The sequence below is a fragment of the Buteo buteo genome, chromosome 24 (genome assembly GCF_964188355.1).
Source record: "Buteo buteo chromosome 24, bButBut1.hap1.1, whole genome shotgun sequence".
Lineage (NCBI taxonomy): Eukaryota > Metazoa > Chordata > Aves > Accipitriformes > Accipitridae > Buteo > Buteo buteo.
Genome location: NC_134194.1, coordinates 7,470,755 through 7,491,504, shown reverse-complemented (window position 1 = coordinate 7,491,504; position 20,750 = coordinate 7,470,755). Strand labels below are relative to the sequence as shown.

Below are 20,750 nucleotides of genomic sequence, written 5' to 3'. Positions count from 1 at the left end.
AATAGCTATGAAGCTTCTTTGTGTTATATACACCCAGATTTATGTGCTTTCTCGATCTTATGCACAGCCACCCTGCTTCCCTAACCAAAGGTAGTGCAAGGAGAGCAAGTGAGGACAAAAGGAGACAAGTCCAGATTCCTTTGGTATAAAGGAGATCAAAGTTACAACCAAGGGGAAAAAAAAAAAAAAAAAAATCACATGAGACAATCATACCTCTTACAGAGCCTATTTCTAAGAGAACCAGAAGTCTGACTAGCCTCTAGATTTAACCCACAGGTGCCAAGAGATGATTCTGCCTCCTGCTCTTTGTCCTGCTTCCCAGGAAAAAATGCAGGGAAACATAATTTCTCTCCTGCTGTGCAGGTCCTGTTAACACTCCCAGTTTGGAGCTCCTCCTCTGGTCTGGCAGCACAGTGGGGACTGGAAAAGCACAGTGACAGAGAATCATCTATGTGGGGATAAATATCAGGAGAGAAAGTACAGCAAGAAGCCAGCAAGCAGCAGGCAGGAAACGCTGCATGGAATCGTGTCCCCAGGAATCTCTACGAGTTGAAATCAGAGCCTGTTGTTAATCTAGCTAGACATTGAGACCCAGTATCTGGGGTAAATCAGATTAAACTCCTTCTGTATCAATGGCTAGAAGCCAAGCAGGTCTTTCTTCCTTTTTTTTTTTTTTTTTAAATGATAACCCAAAGGATATTTCTGTCTGAACTAAGTAAACATAATGCTTTAAAACAAATGAAAACAGGACATCAAAAACATCAGGTGAATTTTAGTATGGTAGTAAGGTATTTGAGATACAACCCAAAGTGAAAAGAAAAACTTGGTTATTTCCTAGCCTGGGGGGGGTACAGTGGTGGTGGAGCAAGCAGTTCATTTCACCTCCACCCTCCCAACGTGGGATGGGATGAGTCTTTGAACAGATTAAAAGCAGCTAAAAAAGGGTTAAAAGTGACTCTTTCTTTGCCATGGGGGGGCGGGGGGTGTGTGTGTGCAAAGCACAGGACAAGTAAACAAAACAGAACTTAAAGAGAAATATCCCATTACACCGGGACAAGAGAGAAGAAAGAAATCCTAGATTATTTAGGACAGCTAAGTTTTAATTTCAATTTTCAGAAGTTGAGAAGCCGAGCAGAGTGACACACTGACAAAGTGACTAAGGAGCCCATTCCTCCCCGCCCACCACACTCGGCACCCTGCGAGCACAGCTGGAGCTGCAATAAGAAACTACCAAATGCTCCTTACCTGCCCTGGCCTTGATGGCTCTGGTGTTTGCCAAACCTCTTTGCAAAACCAAATGCAAAAGGGGAAAAAATAATCAAATAAAACAAAGAGAAAAAAACCCACCAAAACACACTAAAAAAACCCAACACAGAGATGTTCCTTAAAAGCCAACAGCAACACATAGCAACTGTTAGCCAAGCAGATCTTCCACGAGATGGAGACTTAAGGCTCGTTACGCTTGCCCTGTCAAGGGAGACGATTTCAGAGACTTCTTAAAAAGACAGCAATTCAGGTTAAAAAAAATGAAATAAACCAAAACGTATCAGCGCTTTAAAGGTTAACAGCTTCTGCTGAACAACATGCGTTTATCCAACCACGTCCTAGAGTAGTTTTTTCAGCCTCGAGACCAATGAGCACAGCTAAGAGGAGGGCCTTGGGATGGTGGAGAGGCTGAGTTACCCCCTCCCCTCTGCCTTCCCTCTTCTCCACCTCCCCCTCCTTTTCTTTTTTCTTTCTTTTTTTTTTTTTTTTTTTTTTTAGTTTAGTAAATTAATGCAGCAAGAAACTCCCAAGATCTGGCGAGTCCTAGCAGGGGAGAGAGGGCAGAGGGGAAATGAGATGCATTAGGAGGACACTGAGCCACTTTCTTTCTGAGCACAATGGGAGTGCTTCCCAAGAAACTTCCCCTTCGTTCCCCTCCGCTCTAGCCCTGAGCAATGGGACACCTTCCCTACAGCAGCAATAACTTATCCGGGAGGAAAATAGCCCAGGAAGCAGGGATCAACAGCAGCCAAACGGCGGGCAGGAAAGCGACACAACCGGGACTGCAGCACGGCTCCACACTGACAAATTCCTGTGGATGTAATTAGGAAGACACCCTGGCTAGCAGCGGAGATTAAAGCCCCGGGTTGTTGAGAGTCGTCCCCCCCTCCCCCTCTCCCATCTTACCCCCACCACCCTGATGGCAAACCTACACCCCCTGCGTCTCCCCCTCTCGCCAGCCTGATGTCCGGAGCGAGCTCCCGCTGAAGGGAGATTTCGGTGCGGGAAGCCTGGTCCTCCGGCCCCGAGCACCACTGCAGTGGCGGTGGCGGGGGCACAGGCGGAGAGGAGGGACGAGCCAAGGCAGCGCCGGAGCGAAGCCGCCGGCCGCTCCGCAGGCGCCCGCGGAGCGCCGCGCACCGCCGCTGTCCAGGGTGCTGACCGCAGCCGCCCGCCAGACGCTGTCCAGGGTGCTGTCCGGAGCCGCCCGCCAGACGCTGTCCAGGGTGCTGACCGGAGCCCTGCCGGCCTTCCCCCTGCCCAGCCTGCCTCGGGAGGGGTGGCTCGCTTCCCCTACCCATTCTCCCCAAGTGCCGGGTTACTTTATTGGCCAACCCCACCGGCCCACCCCTCACGGAGTACAAAAAAAAAAAAAAAAAAAACCACCACCACAGCGAGAGCTGGAAAAATGTGCAACGTCAACGCGCTCGGAGTCTACGTGTGGGAGACAATCGTTTTCTTCAGGTAAGGCTCGGCTTTACGGGAGGAGCGTGTGCGCACCGGGCACTGCCGGGCTGGACCGCCGTGCCCACCCCGAGCTCGGGGCACGGCCCCTAGGCACAGCCTCAGCCTTAGGACAGCGGCGTTCCGCCTTTCTCGAGCTGCCTTTTCGCCTCCTCTCGGTTCTCCGAGACTGGCTATCGCGCAGCCCCGGGCTCGGGACTTTCCGCGGCTTTGGGAGTTACTCCGTTTAATTAGCACCGCAATCTCGCTAACCGCAGTGCTGAAAACACCGACCCCGGCTGGTTGCAAAGTGACAACTAGTGGCGGCTGGGAATGCTGCACTTGAATTTGCCCGGGTAAATATTCCTACCTCGCCCCCTCCCCATCCTCAAATTGCAGGGTAAGGTGAGTTCCGTGGGATGCTTTCACTGCTTAGCTATGTTATCTTGAGCAATCGTGGGACTCCTTTTCAAGGAGGGCTCACCCTATCTCCTCAGCTTGCTATGTCTAAAGTCACTGAAAGCAAAGAAATAACCTCCTTCCTTCCCAACTTTTTTCTTTCATGTTGTTTTCAACATCCATCCCTCCCCTTGCAGAATCTAAGTGAAAGCCAAAGGGGATGCGGGGAGCTTTTTGCAATTATATCCGTTATCACCTAGCTGTATTTCGCCTCTGCTTTAGATGTGTTCAGTTTCTCATTAAGGCTAAGGTAGGAGAAGAAACAGTTTTAGTCTTAAAGAATTGTTTCTGGTCCATCTCTCCTTGCTGTCCTTTTATTAAGTGGACAAAAAATAATATTGGAAGGTAGAAGCTACTCTGTATTTGCATGAATAATGCAGGTTGCTCTAGCAAGTGATACATGCCAGATATAAGCAATTGAGAAAAAAAACCTTCTTTCATGTCCTGAACTTGCTTATCAATCTTAGACTTCATTTCAGTTGCACAGCTCTTTACTTCTGCATTTCTCTATTTTACCAAAGTCTCTTAAAGTTTAATGTGAAAGAACAGACATTATTTACATATACATCACTGGTGTAATACTTACTTTTTTATGAATCACAGTAGCAGACCTGCCAATACTGGCCAGACTTTTCTAGCTAGAGGTCTCTCTCCTTTTTGAACACTAACAGCTTTCCAGGCATGAAAATTGGGATATTCCCATTTTTTCTGTAGTTCTACAGAAAATCAGACAGCAAGATTGTAATATGAACTCAAAGCATTTAATGTTTATCTGTTAGGCAAACCAGGAAAGAAGTTCTAGAAATAACTAAAATCACCAATATCTGAAAAGCAATGCACAACACTCAGTACTTCAGAACCATTCTTTCTCATCTTATTTGGTCACAAGTGTATAGCAGCACTGCACAATACAGTGGGGTGGACAACAGGAAGCATATGTATGTGCAAAAAACTCTTTAGTTAGAGCATTGAAGCATAGAGATTAAATAAAGAAGATTAAACAATACATAAATGCTCTGGAATATTGTCTGTAAATAAGCTAGAAGGCAAAAGGAAAATGAAGAAAAAAAAAAAAGGCACATTTCCAGGCTTGAGTTTCCTATGGCCCTGGCATTAAAGCATCTGTCCGGCTCTCCTCTGAACTGCCTGAATGAGTGAAAATGATACATACTTGTCTTGCTGATCCTGTTCTATGATGCACACTTATGCATCACACAACACATGTGAGCACTTACAGATTCTCAGCACATCAGTTGAAGCCCTGGGCATTCAAAACATTAGTAAACCAGTCCCTTCATGTTCTAATGTAAATGTTTATACTGTTATAAATTATATACATACGCATATATATACATATGTGCTATATATGATTATGTCATATTGCATACAAAAGGTATTTCTGGAAGTCTAGTTTTTCTGAAATTAACAATTTCAGAAAATCTGAAAATGCTTTAATTCAATTACAGGGAGATGTTGAAACCAAATTGTTTTATATACTGCAATCATTTTCCAAACAAGAAGAAAATTCAGTAATTCCTGCTCAGAACTGACTCTAAGCAATGTTTTTCTTTTTTTCTCCCGCATTGTGTTATGTGTTCAATTTGCTACAGGCCAAAAATCTACCAGCCTTTCTGGTCCAGGAATAGCTTTGCTATTTCAGTTTCAGTGAGAGAAGATTATTCATTAACAGTCATTCATAAATTTAGTGTGCCAATTACTCCTGCACTCAGTCATACATAGTGTTTAAAAACCCACAAGCTGATAATCCAATAATCCATGATAGAAGCATGCATTGCTTTAAATTACAGGGTGTACCACACTTAATTGTCAGCCTGTCAAAAATATTCTGGAAAGAGAATCCATTATACGTTAGCACATACACCACAAAAATAAAGAAAAAATCCAAGTCCTAAAGGAAAATTAGATACAGCCAATACAGGAAATAAGACTAGATCTGTTGCTTAACAAAAATGTCCTTCATCAGCCTTTTAAAAAACAAGACCCTGTGGGAAAGAGTAACAGCTGGTGTGTGAATGCAAACATTATGGTATTGCCAATATGATATTTGTTTCTGTTACAGTTGGGGTGTTTTAGAAGGAATTTGCGATAAGCGGCTTATTCTGACATGCCTTTCTTTATGGAAGAGCATTTCCCATTTTGCTACCTGCCTTCTCGGACTGCAGTCACTTAGCTGTGACTAAGACATTTACTGAGAACCTGGATAGAGGCAGGGATGGAAACTGGATTGGGGTGAGGGACAAAGAGTCTCCCGACAGACAGGCTGCTTGACCAACCTTTCCTTACACTTATCTATGTAAGGCAAAATGCTATTTCTTGAAAATAAAAATAGATTGGACAGTATTTACGCAGGAACTTCCAGATGTCCTGCTTATATCTGTGGAGACACATACAAACATTATCCCAAAGTCTAACTACATACACTGCATGTTCATTCCCTGGTTCAGCTGTGAATTCCTTCATGCAGAACAAAAAGCTACCCCTACCCTGTGATGATCTTGCCTGGACTCTGTTGTACCATCACTTTTTAATAGCTGTAGTGGTCCAGAAACACCACTGCATAAGCCTAGTGGTAGGAATGCACCTTATACAAGTTAGGAGATAAAAGATAGCCTAGAACTGGCACCTTACCCAACTGGACACTGTTCTGTGAGGTTTTGAAGTCATTTGGGCCTGATCCTTGTCCTAATTGCATTTCTGTATATCAGGAATCAGCAGCATGACCTTCACTGAATCAAGATCTGAGCTGGCCCCTTCTGAACAGCAATCTGTCAGCTAGCAGGAGTGATTCAAGGCTACTGCTCCAAGTGATTCACAGGCTAAAAGTTGCTGCCAGCCTCAGACCCTTTTGGATTGCTCTAACTGGCATTTTTATATTCCCTTCTGTCAGTAACAGAGCTCTTCAATTCCAGTTTTTAAAACAATAAGAAGATGCCATTGTGAATATGATGCCTCTTAACTTTGTGGAAAGACAGGCACTTTTTTCCTAAAACAGTCTTGACAAGTATAGTAGGTGATTGGATTGCTGCTGATTTCGGCCTCTTGAAAATACAACAAAATAAAAGGCAGGGGAAGGAGAAGGAGAGTAATGAGCATGTTATCTCCAAACCTTCTGCTATAGCTCTGCACTGCTAGATAACATTACAGAGGTACCTGTGAATGAAGTGCTAACCAGAGGCTTCCAGAGCCACAAGCTAAGCAATGTAGCAGATATTCTCAGTAGTTAGAGTATTTTCCTCACACTAAGTAAAATCTACTAGAAGTTGTGCCTTATGACCTGTTGTGCCTCTGCTGAGTCTGTCAGCTCCTCCACAAAATAAAAATGATTTGGAAAGGCTTGGACAAGATCGCTTTAAGGACACTCTAACTTCTTTGGTTTGCAACCTGTAATAGCCCCATTAGAGACCCTGATAGAAGTGTTACATATGCAAGGTTTGAAAATGCAATGAGGTAGACAATTCTACCTAGAAACCCTTATAAATCATTCCACAAAGAAAGAGTAATTTGATGTCATCCCTGTAGAAGCCCAAAACTTTTGGGACCCTGCCTTCTGCAGGGACTTTGTTACACACTTCCAACCACCCATAACAATTCACTCGCATTCTAGGCAATGAAAACAAATCAACGTAAAGAAGGTAAAACATTTTCTAACACAGTCTAATCTTAACCTTCCTCTCTAAAGAGCTGCCTTGAATGACTGCAGACCTGCTCTTTGGATAGATCAGAACAAAAGAAAGGGTCTACAAATGCCTGGGCAAAAACCATTTCCCCCCATTATGGGTGGGGGAAGGAGCAGGAAAACCATGGATAATCACCTTGCTTAACAAAAACATTGCAAAAAATGTTGCTGTTTCTCACATGCACTAATAAAATATCTTTCATCTCTGAGGCACTGCTGCTGTGCAGATTTTGGGTTATATAGACTGTCTGTCCACCTTGACTCCCACTGAACATTAACCTATACTGCAGTAAGTCCCACTGGCAGAACACAGATTTACTGTTCAAATCCCTGAAGGGAGCTGCTTCTGGAAAGAGATCGATATGTGGAGGGAATGGTAGGATCCTGCCCTTACATGTAATGGCATTACGTCATATGAATTGTCTACAGATACTTCCTTCAAGAACAAGAATTTAGGTATGGGAATTTGGTCTCCCCTTATTCCTCCTCTCCCATGAAGGAGGTGTTGGAGACCCTTATGTATGAAGCAAGTCAGCACCAAAGGACCCTCTGACTCTGTTTTAAGTGTCTCTGATTTAATAGCACAGACTAAAGGCTAAAAAGTTCATTCTGCTACTGACCAAGTGATTCAAGTCAAAAAGGAAAGCACTTGTATGCAACAGCACGCTGGAGTTTCCCAGGTCTTGGGCAAATACTTTCCTTGTTGGCTTATGAAATTCATCTCACCGAATCCTCATGAGCTGACCTGGATAGAAAAGGATCCCAGCATCTGAATTAAGATGTTAATCAATGTCCAAAATTAAATTACTTCATTATCCCAGCACTAACCACTGATCATTTATCTGTGATAGAAAACCAGCAGAGAAGTCTGTTCTCATTTCATCTGAGCATGCAGGTTAAAAGGGCTCACCAAATCTCAGTATTGAGAACAAGATGTCAGACCACCTAATGGATATAATTGCTATTTAGGTATTGATGAGAGACAAGGTTTTTAAAAATAAATCATGCTTTAAAAATCACAACATCCAAATCAAATCCACAACATTTAAATATGTCAAATCATCTAAAACTACTAACCGAGTTTCACTTGCTCATTTTCTATAACCTGGAGCTTTTCTGGGAATCCCAGAGTGACTAGTATTAAGACGACAGATAGGCTGATAATGCATTTTGACTTCTATCTGTTTTATTTGCCTGTATCGGCTCTCAGTGTTGTGGCACATTAAATCAGGGTTCCGTTATTTCCAGTAAATTACCCTTGTGCTGTCGTTACCTTGCATACTTTCATTTGACCTTTATCTATCAGCAAGAGCACAATGTTTTCTATTCTTATGAAGTATGGTTACACTTGTGCACCCCACACCTAAGAGAAATGGCTCATCATATTCTTTCACATACTAAAAATGTCATTCCAGCATACCCTTGTCTCCATGGTTTGATTCGATTTTTTGATTGACAAAAAGCATCATTCCAAGCGCTTTTGATAATTTCGGTGTGGGGAAAAACAAAAACAAACAAACAAAACCATAAAAAACCAAATTTGGGATAAATGAAGCAAAAAGAAAGGAGTAAGATAAGCAGGAATTCTTCCTGCTGCTCCAGCACAAGGCACCAGAAGGATCACTAGCAGCCATGACCAGACAACTCAACACCAGGCTGTCTGGCTCCTGACTTCTAGACCTACTTACACAGCCCAGAAAAGAGCCACTTTGGCATCACAAAAAAAAAAATATTGCTAATTCAGCAGGTCAGTTCCCCTTAGAGGCAAAAGTAAAATAAAACAAAACAAAATTCACCATTTCTTTGTTTCTCTCACCCTTCCCCCAAAGTACCCAAACAATTTACATTTGCACTTCCAAAGCCAGACAACAGAAACCATTTCCCTCGAGGGGAGGTGGTTTGCATTGGTATTTCTCAGCCAAGATGATCGGTTGGTGCAAAATGATGTAGTCCCCTTAACCTCTTGGGAAACTGCTGATATGCCCTAGCTGATCTGGTCCTGGAGGTCTGCATGCTTTGATCCCACTGGTGCTACTCCTAAATCTCTTCTGATACTTCAAGAGACTGATGCACAGAAACTGAAAAAAATTAAAAACAAACAGAAATACAGCTTTTGTCCCCTCGGTAAGGCCAGAGCACAGAGAGGGCCTGCAGAGAACAGAAATAGATAGAGACAGATGCACCCGTCATTTACACGCGCTGAGCACTCCCCATTATGCAGACAATTATTTCATCCATATAATGCACCATGGTAAGCTGCTGATTTGGGGACTGTACCACATCTGGCTGGTACATAGACACAGTTGGCATCCTGTAAATACATCTCTGTTGAATCTAAGTGCCAGCTGAGAAAAGCAGGAGAAATCTTAATTTACCAAACCCCACGAAATTTGGATTTTGAGAGGGAGGGGAAAACAAAAGAACACACTTTTGCACCTGCTTTCCTTTTGATTTCTCCCTCTTCACCCTTCCACTGTGGCTTACAGCCCACTAGGAAAGAGAGAAAAAAAGACAAAAAACCCAAATGCCTTAGCAAACAGCCAGGGAACTCTTTTATTTTTATCAGTGCCTCATTGCAGGGTGGGTGAAGAGGGAAAAAACTACCAAGAGGTGGCCAAGACAAGGAGTGTCGCATGCATGGAACAGCTGGGCTTGCAGTGCAATCAATCACATTGCCTTCAGACGAAAGCTGCTGACAGCAGCTACCCCCCCACACCTGCCCTGCAAGCAATGCCTGCCCCGAGGACCACTTGCCCAGAATGCAGATCCTGTCTCCCAGCCCCAGCAGGGCTGGAGTAAACACACAAATCAATAAATAGCAACAGAAGTGGGATCAATGGCGGATCGGACCACTATCGCGTGCATCTAGTTCACCAGCAAAATGCAGCTGAGCCAGGAATCGTGCAGAAAATCCAACAAAATTCATGACTTCTCACCTTTACCTGATTTCCTTTGAATTTTTTTTTTCTTATTATTTCAGATGATGCAAGTAAAAAGATGCTTTGTACAAAGCACAGGCCCCTCCTCCCCTCTCTTATGGAGGAGGTATAAAACCTGAAAGCATAGAAGGGTCAGCTGTTATCAGCACCCTTTAAAAAAATCCTTAGCTCCAGATGTCCCTGCTAGTGCCAAGAGCCCCTGTGCAAGATGGGTTGAGTCCCACACCACAGCAGGATCTGCACACCACCTGTATTACCACAGTTGGGAGTAGGGAAGCAAGATGCTCTGAATTCCTGGGTGAGGCAGCCTTTTCTTGTCTTGTAAGAACTGCAAAGACAGGCTGTGGACAAAAAAAGTGACTTTTTGTGGGGTATCTTTACAACCTTGTCTCTTTGTTCACTCCCAGTTCTTTTACCTTCTGGAAGCACTGCTGAGCAGGGCAACAGTTCCTGGCATATCTACACACGCAGATTTTTTTTTTTCCCCTGCAGCAGAGCTCCCAAGATCTGATTTACAAACCAAAATGCGTGCATCCCACCTCTTCTACCACCCCGTGTGCCTGAGAATCGCAAGCATCCTCCAGCTTCCAGCCCCATCCATCACACCCTGACACAGAGCTATAGGCTTAGAAATCATCTCCCAGCAGCGTGGCTGACAGAGACCAAGCCTCATCAAACATAACCTGCTCTCCTGCACCAACGCAGGCCCTGCAGCACTATCAGGGTTGAAAAGCTGTTGGCTTTTTTTTTTTTTTTTGTCAGGGAAATGAAGAAACCAAAGTCAGAGGGCAGCCGCAGTGGGGAGAAGAGCCCTTCTGGGCAGGGGACCCAGAGCTTAGCCATTCATTCCAGAAGTTACATTTCATTATAGCTCATGAATAAACTGATAAATTACACCAGGAATCACAGACAGCACAGAAGGAACATTCATCTCCGAGCAGGGTATTTGTGTTGCAATGACAACTAATTCTATCAGAAAATATCAAAATGAGCACTCTCATCATGCAACTCATTTTACACAGTACAACACACACACACATTGGAGAGCCCCAGTTTTACTGTGGGACCCACAATTTTGTAGGGAAGTTATGCATGTTAGCTCAGGAGGCATTTCAAAGCAAAAAGTTTCGGAAGATAAAACCCACCACCACTCTGCAGTGCACGTTATATCTCTTTTAAAAGAATTCTATTCATACTACCTCTGATTTATCAAAAAAGAAAAAAGCAGTCACAATATTCTCATCCAACCTTAACAAGCAGCATAAATCCCTAAACTAAAACTAATTTTTAAAAAGCTGCCGTAGTAAGTTATTTGAACTGATGAAAACACGACTGATAGTGCGACTGCAGAGCTATAGATAGAAGAGCATCCACGATTTCTTGTAATTCTCTGACACTTGTCTGGTCTGTGATCTAAAACCTTCTGACGTCAATTGAGGTTCCCACCCCAGCTCTCCGTCCAAACGCTAAATCAAGAGCACATCCGTGAAGAGAATATTGTTACCTAGAATATGAAGCCTTGTCTTGTAAAGACATTTTCCCCCTTTATTTACTGCATTCAGGAAGGCTGTTTATGCATAACTTTAAATATCTGACTAGCCCCCCTGACTTTAAAGGGAATATTCAGTGTGCGTGAAGCTAGACACATGCTTTTGTCTTTGCAAGGATTTTTTTTCCTTTGTTTTTTTCAATGAAAAATGCAATTAAAACTTTTTTTTAAATCCTTCAGTATAGGCACATGTAAGAGTCAATGCTGGTGTTTGCTGAATTTAGTTCATAAGTGATTAAAACCTGAGCATTGACTTGTGCTTTTCCGTTGTTTAAATTATGTTTTCAAACCTGTCTCAGTGGCTTAGGATCATACATCTCCAGAAAGTCTCTACTTGTGCTCCAAGAGCTGTAGACGCTTCTGGAAGAGGAATTAGTTGAGAATGTCACTAGAGAGAATGCCTGTGGCTCAAAACTGACTTTAACACACACTTTTCATTTAATATGCAATAAGCAAGAGTGACCACACGACATATGAGAGTTTGAACAACAGTCCTTGTAAAAGCAGGGACCTTGCATGCAACTGAGCACTACTCCCATGCAATTTGTTGGTCTCCCTGTGCTCTTCCCATCTCAACTATATGCAACATGCAGATTTCTCCCTACCCACCCCCCAGCTGATTGTCTAGTCATTTATTATTTTCTTATTGCTCTGTCCAGGCAGCGTCAGCAATTATTCCAAGTGCTGGTGTCTTTCCATAGAGTTAATCAGTGTAATTGGGATGTTTTATAGTTCTGGACAGGGTGTTTTGCCATATGGCGGAGGAGCCATGGGCTGCAGGAACATGGCAGTGGAACGCAGAGACACCAGAATGCTGCAGTCTGAAGACGAGATTTTTCTCACTCCAGTAAAGTTGTTGCAGCTTTCCCTGGATGGGAATGATCACAGGGGGTTAATTCCCTGAGGCCCATGGAAAAGTGTCTCCCAGCTCCTCTCCTCCTGTACAGCCATGGTGACCAGTGGTAAGGTGTTGTACAGGGCCTTTGAGGGTGTTTTGGAATCCTTTGGGTTAAAACTTTAACTGATTACATCCTGTGACTACTGCAATGCAGTTACTTCTGGTGCAAAAGCTAAAATTGGTTTAAACAGCTCACAGCAGAGCACAACCATCCAAGACAGACACGGCAACATTTAACAAGCCTACTTTTTTTTTTTCCCCATCCCCCTCCTCCCACCATGAATAGGGATAAATAATAGCTTATAGCCCATTTCTTTGTCAGAGTGAAATCTTCTCCTCACAGGTTTTCAAACTCCATATTTCACCAGTCTCACCATACCTGGCTATTTTCCTATCCTGTCCCAACATCCAGGTCTGCTTTACACCTCTGTTGCAGAAGCTCTCAGCTGAATTAAGAAAACAACCAAGTCCAAATTTCCTCCCCACCTCTGAGAATTAGCTTTGCACATTCACCCCTGTAGCACACCCCACATCCATACTGCAGGGACTGTAATTACTAGCAGTTGAGCATGACCACATGGATTGCAATCGGTACTGTGCAACCAGCACATCTGTAACGCTCAGAGCTCCTGCTACTCTGCACCATGGCAGGCCAAAACCATAGCATCAGGGCTCTCTTCTCCCCACGCACCTCCACTCTCTTATCCTGTCCATCTCTACCACTATAGGCCAGGAATTCAGACAACGTGACAGAGAAAAACATGCAGACAACGAGTTTCATCCTTTTTAATTGAATTGCATATCAATATTGATTGTGCTATTCATTTTGATAGTAAATCTAATCATTAAAAAAAAAGTCTGCTTGCAGTCTCTGCCAAGCCTTCCCAGGCCAGCTTCTGGCAGCATTTCCCTCCAGATAACATGTTGACTTGCAGTCAGAAATAACAGTCTGGGTACAGAGTTTAGGGCTGCCCATTTTCCTTTTCACCAGGAAAAAAATCTCTCCTCTGTCCTTCCTCCCTCTCTCCAGCTGCTGAGGACAAGATGGAGACAGGCAGCCCCAGCATCAGCTGCGGCTGAACACAGGCTGGGCTCTGCTGAGCTCCAGTCTCTGCTCAGGGGCTTCTGTGCCCAAGAGGCACCGTCTCAGGGACCAGGGAGATAGTTTGGGAACAGCCGGGGGACAGTTACCATGGGTAATGCTAGTTAATCATTGACAGCACAATGCCTTTCTGTGCCCAACCGTCTGATGTTCTCTTTGCGATTATGCCGCTCAGAGCCTGCTGGAGTCAATAAAACTAAGCTTATCAATTCTCCTGTGTCCCCAAGACCTCACGCTGTCCTAGCCTCATTTTGAAGATAATGGGAGAAACAGTTATACTGGTCACCTCAGCCTGCCTCAAAGACCTGATGCGTATTCCTCTCCCCTGGGATGCCTACTTACAGAAAACATCACATTTGAAGGACAAATGTGTGAGCCAGCTCACCTGAACACTACTCCCAACACATCCCTGCCAAGATTTCTGGCTTGCATTGCGTTTCAAAATAAACAAACCACTTCAGAAAACTTTGCTGAGCAGCACTGAAGCAGGGTAAGCTATCTTCTATTTCCCCAACCTGCAGAGAGCCCAGCCAGAGGAACAAACCCAGTGCTGTTCTCTTGAGCCACTGATGTTGCACCAGTTTACCTTCACAGGGACCTGAGCCTTCCACAATTTGCAGGGAGATATTTCCTCTGCAAACACTTGTTTTGCAACAGTTTGTGTTTCTGCTGCCAGACATTTTTTACCCTCAGAATTAATGATTAACAATTAAATTATTTGACAGGGGAATAGAGGCCCCATGCTAATTAAATTCCTTCATCTCTCCTCTTCACAAAGAAAAAAATTGATATTTCTCAGTATCAGCGTTCAACCAGAACAGGGCAGTTTGTGATGTTGGACTTAATTAGATGGACAACCATAGGCACAGCCAAAAAAAAAAAAAGGCATAAAATTATTGCACAAGGGCCATACAAATGGGGGCAGGATGAGGAAACAGCCAACTGGGGAACTGGGAACCAAGTAAACTGATATGTCCAGACTGCAGAAGAGCCCCTTTCTAAACCAAATAACTTTTTAAAAGAATATATCATCTGTTTAGCTGAAACAAAATAATGCAGACAGAGCAAACAGCACCTGTATAGGTTGGGTGAAACCAGTAACAGGTGTCCTGCAAAGCCCAACTGCTCTATTTTAAGGAATGCAATTCTGAGTAGCTGGGCTGTTCATCTCCGCCAGCTTTCACCTTCACATACCTGCTCGTGGGCTGGACTTCCTAGGGGCTTGGTGGTGTCTGCTTACATGCCAGCATTAATATCACAAAAGATCGTGCTAGTTCATCAACCTTTGAAGAGATCCTTTCCATTGTTGTTGCTGTGATGATTGCCTGATGGCACTTTCTCAGCCAGATCCACTAGGGATTACACCAGCATAAATAAGATAAGCTGCTGTCTGTCTGCTATTAAAATGCACCAAGATGCTCTCGGCTCAGACAACATTCTTGCACCAATGCGAACTACATGCTCAGTGTTTTCATTACATGTTTTGCCTCCTTTTGTTTATTCAGAGAATAAATTTTCTCTGAACAACACAACAACCCACCCTAAGTTTCCAATTCTCTTCTATCATTGATAATTTTCAAATCACTTGGCAATTTCCTTCTCCCCATCTCTGCTGGGCCAGGAGATGAACAGTCCCATGGGACTTTCAAGGATGCTTCTGTAAGAATTGAGGGATGGAGAAAATCCCAGAAAGCTCCTAAGGCACCACACACAGAACTGGTCAAGACAGACCTGGAAGACAGCAGAAGCCAATAGCTTTTTCAGGTGCTGTCGGAGATAAACTGCTATAACAAAGCCCAGTTGTCACAACCTGAGTGAACATTTCAGGGTTGTGTTAGATGCAATCCATCCCTCCAAAGTGTGTGCATGGGGGGGTCAGCCTCTGTAGCTCCCAGTGGTGTTTTCTACTACTACTTCTGAGGAGATCAGGGAGTAGACATATCTGCCTGCTGCTGGAAAGGCTTTGCTCTTCCCTCATCCCCTGCTTTCTTGCCTTTTCTTCTTAAATCTAAGGGGGGGGGAAGTTGTTACCAGCTCATTTTAGGAAAACATTTAGTAACCAATTAGAAACTGGAAGAAACTCAGAACTCATCATTCCTAGATCACCACACAGCAGCCAAACAGAGCTTCTAAAACACACACCAGGAGGCATGAAACCACATCTGACAGTTTCAGCACATCCCCAAAGGTGCTCACAGAAACTGCTCATAGGGTTGGGTATGAAGCTGCAGAAAGCAGTGGGGCTGTGACAGAGCAGTCCTCTCCCAGATGCTTGTGGGATTCATTTATCTAAACGTATACTTCCATGTAGAAACTGAGCCCTTGAAATTAATTTACTTGCAACTTAGATGCAGAAAGAATCAGAAAATGGCACCCAAGAAATACCAGCAGACTCATTCATCTGGAAGTGGAGTGAACATATTCAGCTCAGGTTTTCACCCTGAATTTACAGGAAAGCTGAGCACCAGTTTCTGTGCTTTTTCACCTCATTTTTTTTAAATGAATGCCAGGGGAATTGCAGTCTCTAATTATCTTTTTGCACTTAAAGCTTATTAGATTTGTATTGCTTCAACCCCCCCTACCCCCCACTTCTCCACTTCCATATACTTCTTCCAGTCTACAGTTAATGAGAAGAAATCAGTGTATTGCACTATCTGGCATCTCGCTGCTGAAGTGGCAGGAGTCTTTGGTTACCAAAGTCATTTGCTGCTTAATTGAAATCTTCTCTCAACTCATTGCCATGCAGACACACTATTGGAATGCAGTAGTCGAGCCCAGTATTGATTGTCCTCCCACTCCCAGCTTTTTTCTTCTGAGTTTGCAAATGAATTGCACCCTGTTGTATTCCTTCTACCCAAAAAGAAAAATAAATTAAAAAACATCACCCATTCCACAACCCCATTTACCCCTGAAACGTACTGGTTTGGCTTTGCATAGTTTCTTGGAGCAGAGGTGGAGACAAGGGAAGAAATGGCACATGGCTATAGTAAAATCTAGATCCATACCTTGTCAGATCACCTCCAAGCATGGGTATGCATCAGCTAGTTCAGATAAGGTCCGGTGTGGGAGCGGATTGTGAGTATGTAAAGGGTGAACAAAATCCTAGGTTTAGACTCTCACTGGAAGTGATCTGGAATTTATCTCCCCTCTTTACTTCAGAAAGTAAAAAATTTTTAACAGTTAAAAATCTAGTAATCAGAGAATGCTAATACAGTTGCAGCCTGCAATGAAGCCAGACTGCAGTTGTGAGTTTGCAGGATTGAAAACCAAGGCTTGGCAAGCCATCACTGCTAACACTAGAGAAGAAAGTCAAGGCAATACAGGTTACTACAGACTCCTGGTTTTGAATTATGGTACCCAAGCCCTTTTGAAACCCACCCATTTTTAAAGTCCCAGGGAACCTGGTGGTTCAAAATGCCCTCGACAAGATAACATTTGTGGGTTTGGAGTCTCAGCTCAAACTTGCATTGTATGAGCAGGTCTTTGAGGGCAGGGTCGCATTAATGCCATGCATAGTAACCATCCCTAAATTCTTCCTGATAGATCTTGTGTCAGTACTTACCACTACTTTTCTGAACAACAGCAGGTTTGATTACTGCAAAGTTTCTTGATACAAGAAATGCAAAACTTCCCAAGGTGAGGTCCTCATGCTGAAAGAGGACTCCATGGTGTCATTTGAGAGGACACATGTAGCTACATATCTTGTGCCTGTTGTGAACACACTTAGACCTCTCAGCTGCTCTGCCACAGTGGCTTCTCACAGTTCCCACAGAGCCTTGCTACTTTTTAAAAGTCAGGATTTTGCAAAGGGTGAAGCAATGAGCCTCACTTCCTCCTGAGCAGCTTGCTTTGGCTTATTATACATTTGCATTGCAATACTGGCTGTAGGCATTAATCAGTGTCAGGCATCTGAACCCACAGGCAGAGACAGCTCTTGCCCTAAGCACGTTGCATGTCACCTATGCGGTTTGGGGGTTTTGCGCCCATCTAGGCAATTTTACACCATACTTTCAGCCTGGCAACAGGCTGTGTTCAAGCAGAAGCCACATAATCATAGGGAAGGAACCAAATAGTGTCTATTCCTATGTTGGAAATCAAACCTTCCTGCAAAGTTGAGAATGAGCACCTAGTACCAGGGGTCACTTGTTGCTGCGTAGATGGCAGCAACGGAGACTTTGTAAGCCGAAATCATCACCCTGCAGATCTTGTAGACTCCCATAGGGTCAGAATGCACATTGCCAGCCTTAGATTTTCGTCTTCTACAGATAAATTGGTAATTTCACTCTTTCTGCCCCAGAGGCCATACAGGTTCCCAAAAGCCTTAATTTCCTTTCATCCTCAACCCAACAGGAGTATCATTTCAGGATCACACTCCAGACACCTCCCCATCCACAGGCTGCGTTGCTGTATTGAACTCAGACCCCTGCATTGCAGGTACCAATAGCAAATGCTGGACTGACCAGCAAGCTGGAAGCAAAAATACATCCATCTCCTACAGTCCCCAAGGCTCTGCAGGAGCTATACAATCACATGACACTCATTTAAGCCTTGAATTCCAGATTGCTCTGATCCTACCTGCCTTCTGGAAAATTAGACTGTCAGAGTACCAAATATGCTCCTTGCTATTTGCCATGTAATTAAGCCATAATTGCTGCCCAAGGCTAATCTCAGAGTGTATTTTACCTGTGGAGCTCAGTGCCAGAGTTCACATTTGTAATTTAGTGGCATGCCAAGGAGCTATACCTAAACTCAAAAAAGGATTTTCTCCACTCATCATCTCTCTTCTACTTTGGTGGCAGCTGGGATTCTGTATTCAGAGATGTTTGGGCTGGGCAAACAAATTAGCAGAGACCAGCCTCATTAGGAATTCACATGGGTACCCATCTTGCCTCACAGCAGGAATGAGATGCCAACTGCTCTGTTTCTGGACCCCAAACCCTCCCCAGCAGCATGGGATGTACACTAAAACACCCTCTTTCTACTCACACAGCCTGGCGGCCTCCAAAGAAGCTGAAGCAGCAGCACGATCTGCCCCCAAACCCATGTCTCCTTCCGATTTCTTGGATAAGTTGATGGGGCGAACTTCAGGATACGATGCCAGGATCAGGCCAAATTTTAAAGGTATGCAAACCCCCTGTTTTGTGGTTTTATTTCATTTGGGGACTGAAAACTGCATGTAATCCTCATGAATGCCTCCCTAACTGTATATGGAACATGAACAATCTTTAGGTTCATATGAAATATGTATGATACTGAGAGATTTGGCACATTGATCCCTTGTAGATGTCTGGAAAGGCATCCGACTTCCACTCAGAAGGGGAACAACCTTGTAACAACTTTACATGCAGGAAAAACTTCAATATAGGGATCGGGGAACCTGCCAAACCAAGCAGCGACTGGCAGGGAGCTGAACATCTTGCAGCTTAGGAGAAAAACCTCAACTTTCCTTTCCCCTTAAGTCACTGCCCACAGCACATTCTAAGAGTGGGCAATGCTCCCCCCTTACACCCACTGAAGCCAAGAGGAGTCTCTCCCATCAGCTCCAGAGGAATTCAGCAAGATGCCAGGGGCAGCTCTGACCCACCACTGTCCCCCATAGTAAAGGGGCTTTTAAGCCAGTGCCCAACACAGCTCCAGTTCACACCTGATTTCCCCAGTTCACCCAATACTCACTGGCAGCCAAGCAGCATTGGTGCAGGCCCTGGGAGAGGCAACAGAACTTCTTTCTTTGCTCCTCAAAACACCTCTTCTAACAAGGGTGGGGTTTTGGTTTGATTGGGTTTTTCTGTGCGTTTTTTTTTGTTTGTTTTCTTTTTAACTGAGCTCACTTTCCCAGAGCTATTTGCCCTTGAATCACACCCAGAGATAAAGTGAGACCTGCCCCCTCTCAGCCACTGCTCAGCCCTCTTCAATGCTCATTTCATTCATTTCTTTTGTTTCCTACTACCAATTCCTCCTCCTCCCCCCAGAGAGTCACTGGCAATGCTATCATAGGACTCCCAGGACCCATTAATCTTGGTGACAGCACCTGCCATCCAGCTTCAAACAATAAGCTCTATACTGGGCTCTTAAACCCAAGTGTAGGTGGGAAGCTTATGTCTTGGTAATCAACTAGGCAACAGAGAACACTGCTGATTTTATCCAAATCACAAAGAGTTAAAAAACCAGCCTGTAAACCTGCCTCCCACTAAATTATGCACACACACAAAAGAAATTAAACTTTAATATTTAATGAAATGTATACATTATCTTCCTGCTGAAGGCAGCTGTATTGCATTTTTATTTGAGATAATTTAATTTCAGTTTTATTTCAATGAACTACACCTTCCCCACAGGGCAGTTTTGCTGGCTTAGCATCCCACACATAAATCAGGCTCCAATTTATATGGGAGGCATAGGAGGTGTTTTACAGAGCTTGGGGTTGTAGCTCTCAAAGCATGTCATTTAAATTAACTGCAGTAACTCATAAGGGCATTTTAATGGCTTAGATCTAAATGAAAATAATACCAAAGATCCGTATCAGATTGATTTTTGGGGAGGGGAAGATTAACAAAAGAGAAGATTGCAGCTTTTCCATAAATGCTGTAAAATCTGAACTTAGCTGTGGATTCACATTCTGAGAACAAGGAAGAAGCATTTGGGCTTTGGTTCAAGTTGGAGGATGAAACCAGTAACTCCGCAGGGACAGAGCTGAACCCAGCCAGTGTGGGACAAGGGGCTTCTCGCCCAGGCTGTACCCTTAATCCAGCTCCTGGAAAACTATATTCCTTCACAGCTGCATCCCACTGCAGAGGTGGCACATTTCAGCGGTAGGCAGAGAAGTTTCTAGAGCCTCACACAAGCTAAAAAAACCAAAACCCTGCAGAGTCCTCCCCTTGGACGCAGTGTGAAGAGCACAGTGCCTCAACAAGAGCTGGGCTGCCCCAAGGAGACAGTCGTCGTCTTCACATGCACTGGGCCAAGCTCATCCCACACTCAGCTTCGCATCAGCACAGGATCAGGAAGAAGGCGGCCAAAATCTTCCATGCACGTCAGTCACAAGCACATGCAGTCATCCAAGAGGTCAGCTTAGTATTTTTTCTTACGCTGTGCCCTTTGGGACAGGACATGACATGCACATGGACCCTCTATATGGTTCATTTCTCCCCCCCAGTATTTCACCTTGCAGCAACTGCCAGTCTGCAGATGTGGCCTTAACGGCAAGCATCACTCCCCCAGTGAGGCTGAGCCATCAGGCAGTGTTTGAAATGCAGACACCATCCTTATCTCCATAAAAGATGGGGGAATAATCTAAAAATCCACACTCACCACTTCCACAGATCTCATCTTCCCAGAAGCATCTGTCACGAGGACGATATGAGATTAATTCTCCCAGTGCTCAAGGGGGACCTTGGTTC

At 44.1% G+C, this 20,750-nt stretch overlaps 1 protein-coding gene across 2 annotated transcripts in view; it reads left to right on the top strand.

Annotated features, from left to right (window-relative positions):
- The first annotated feature begins 2,674 nt into the window (after positions 1-2,674).
- The window catches only part of GLRA1 (glycine receptor alpha 1), a 37,698-nt gene continuing 19,622 nt past the window's right edge, over positions 2,675-20,750 (top strand). The window contains exons 1-2 of one of the 2 annotated variants that reach the window (XM_075056390.1): positions 2,675-2,730; positions 18,344-18,474. In XM_075056390.1, coding sequence (XP_074912491.1) covers positions 2,675-2,730; positions 18,344-18,474 — 187 coding nt within the window. Of the gene's footprint in view, positions 2,731-18,343; positions 18,475-20,750 lie in introns of those variants that run through there. The other variant, XM_075056391.1, reaches the window with a different exon arrangement.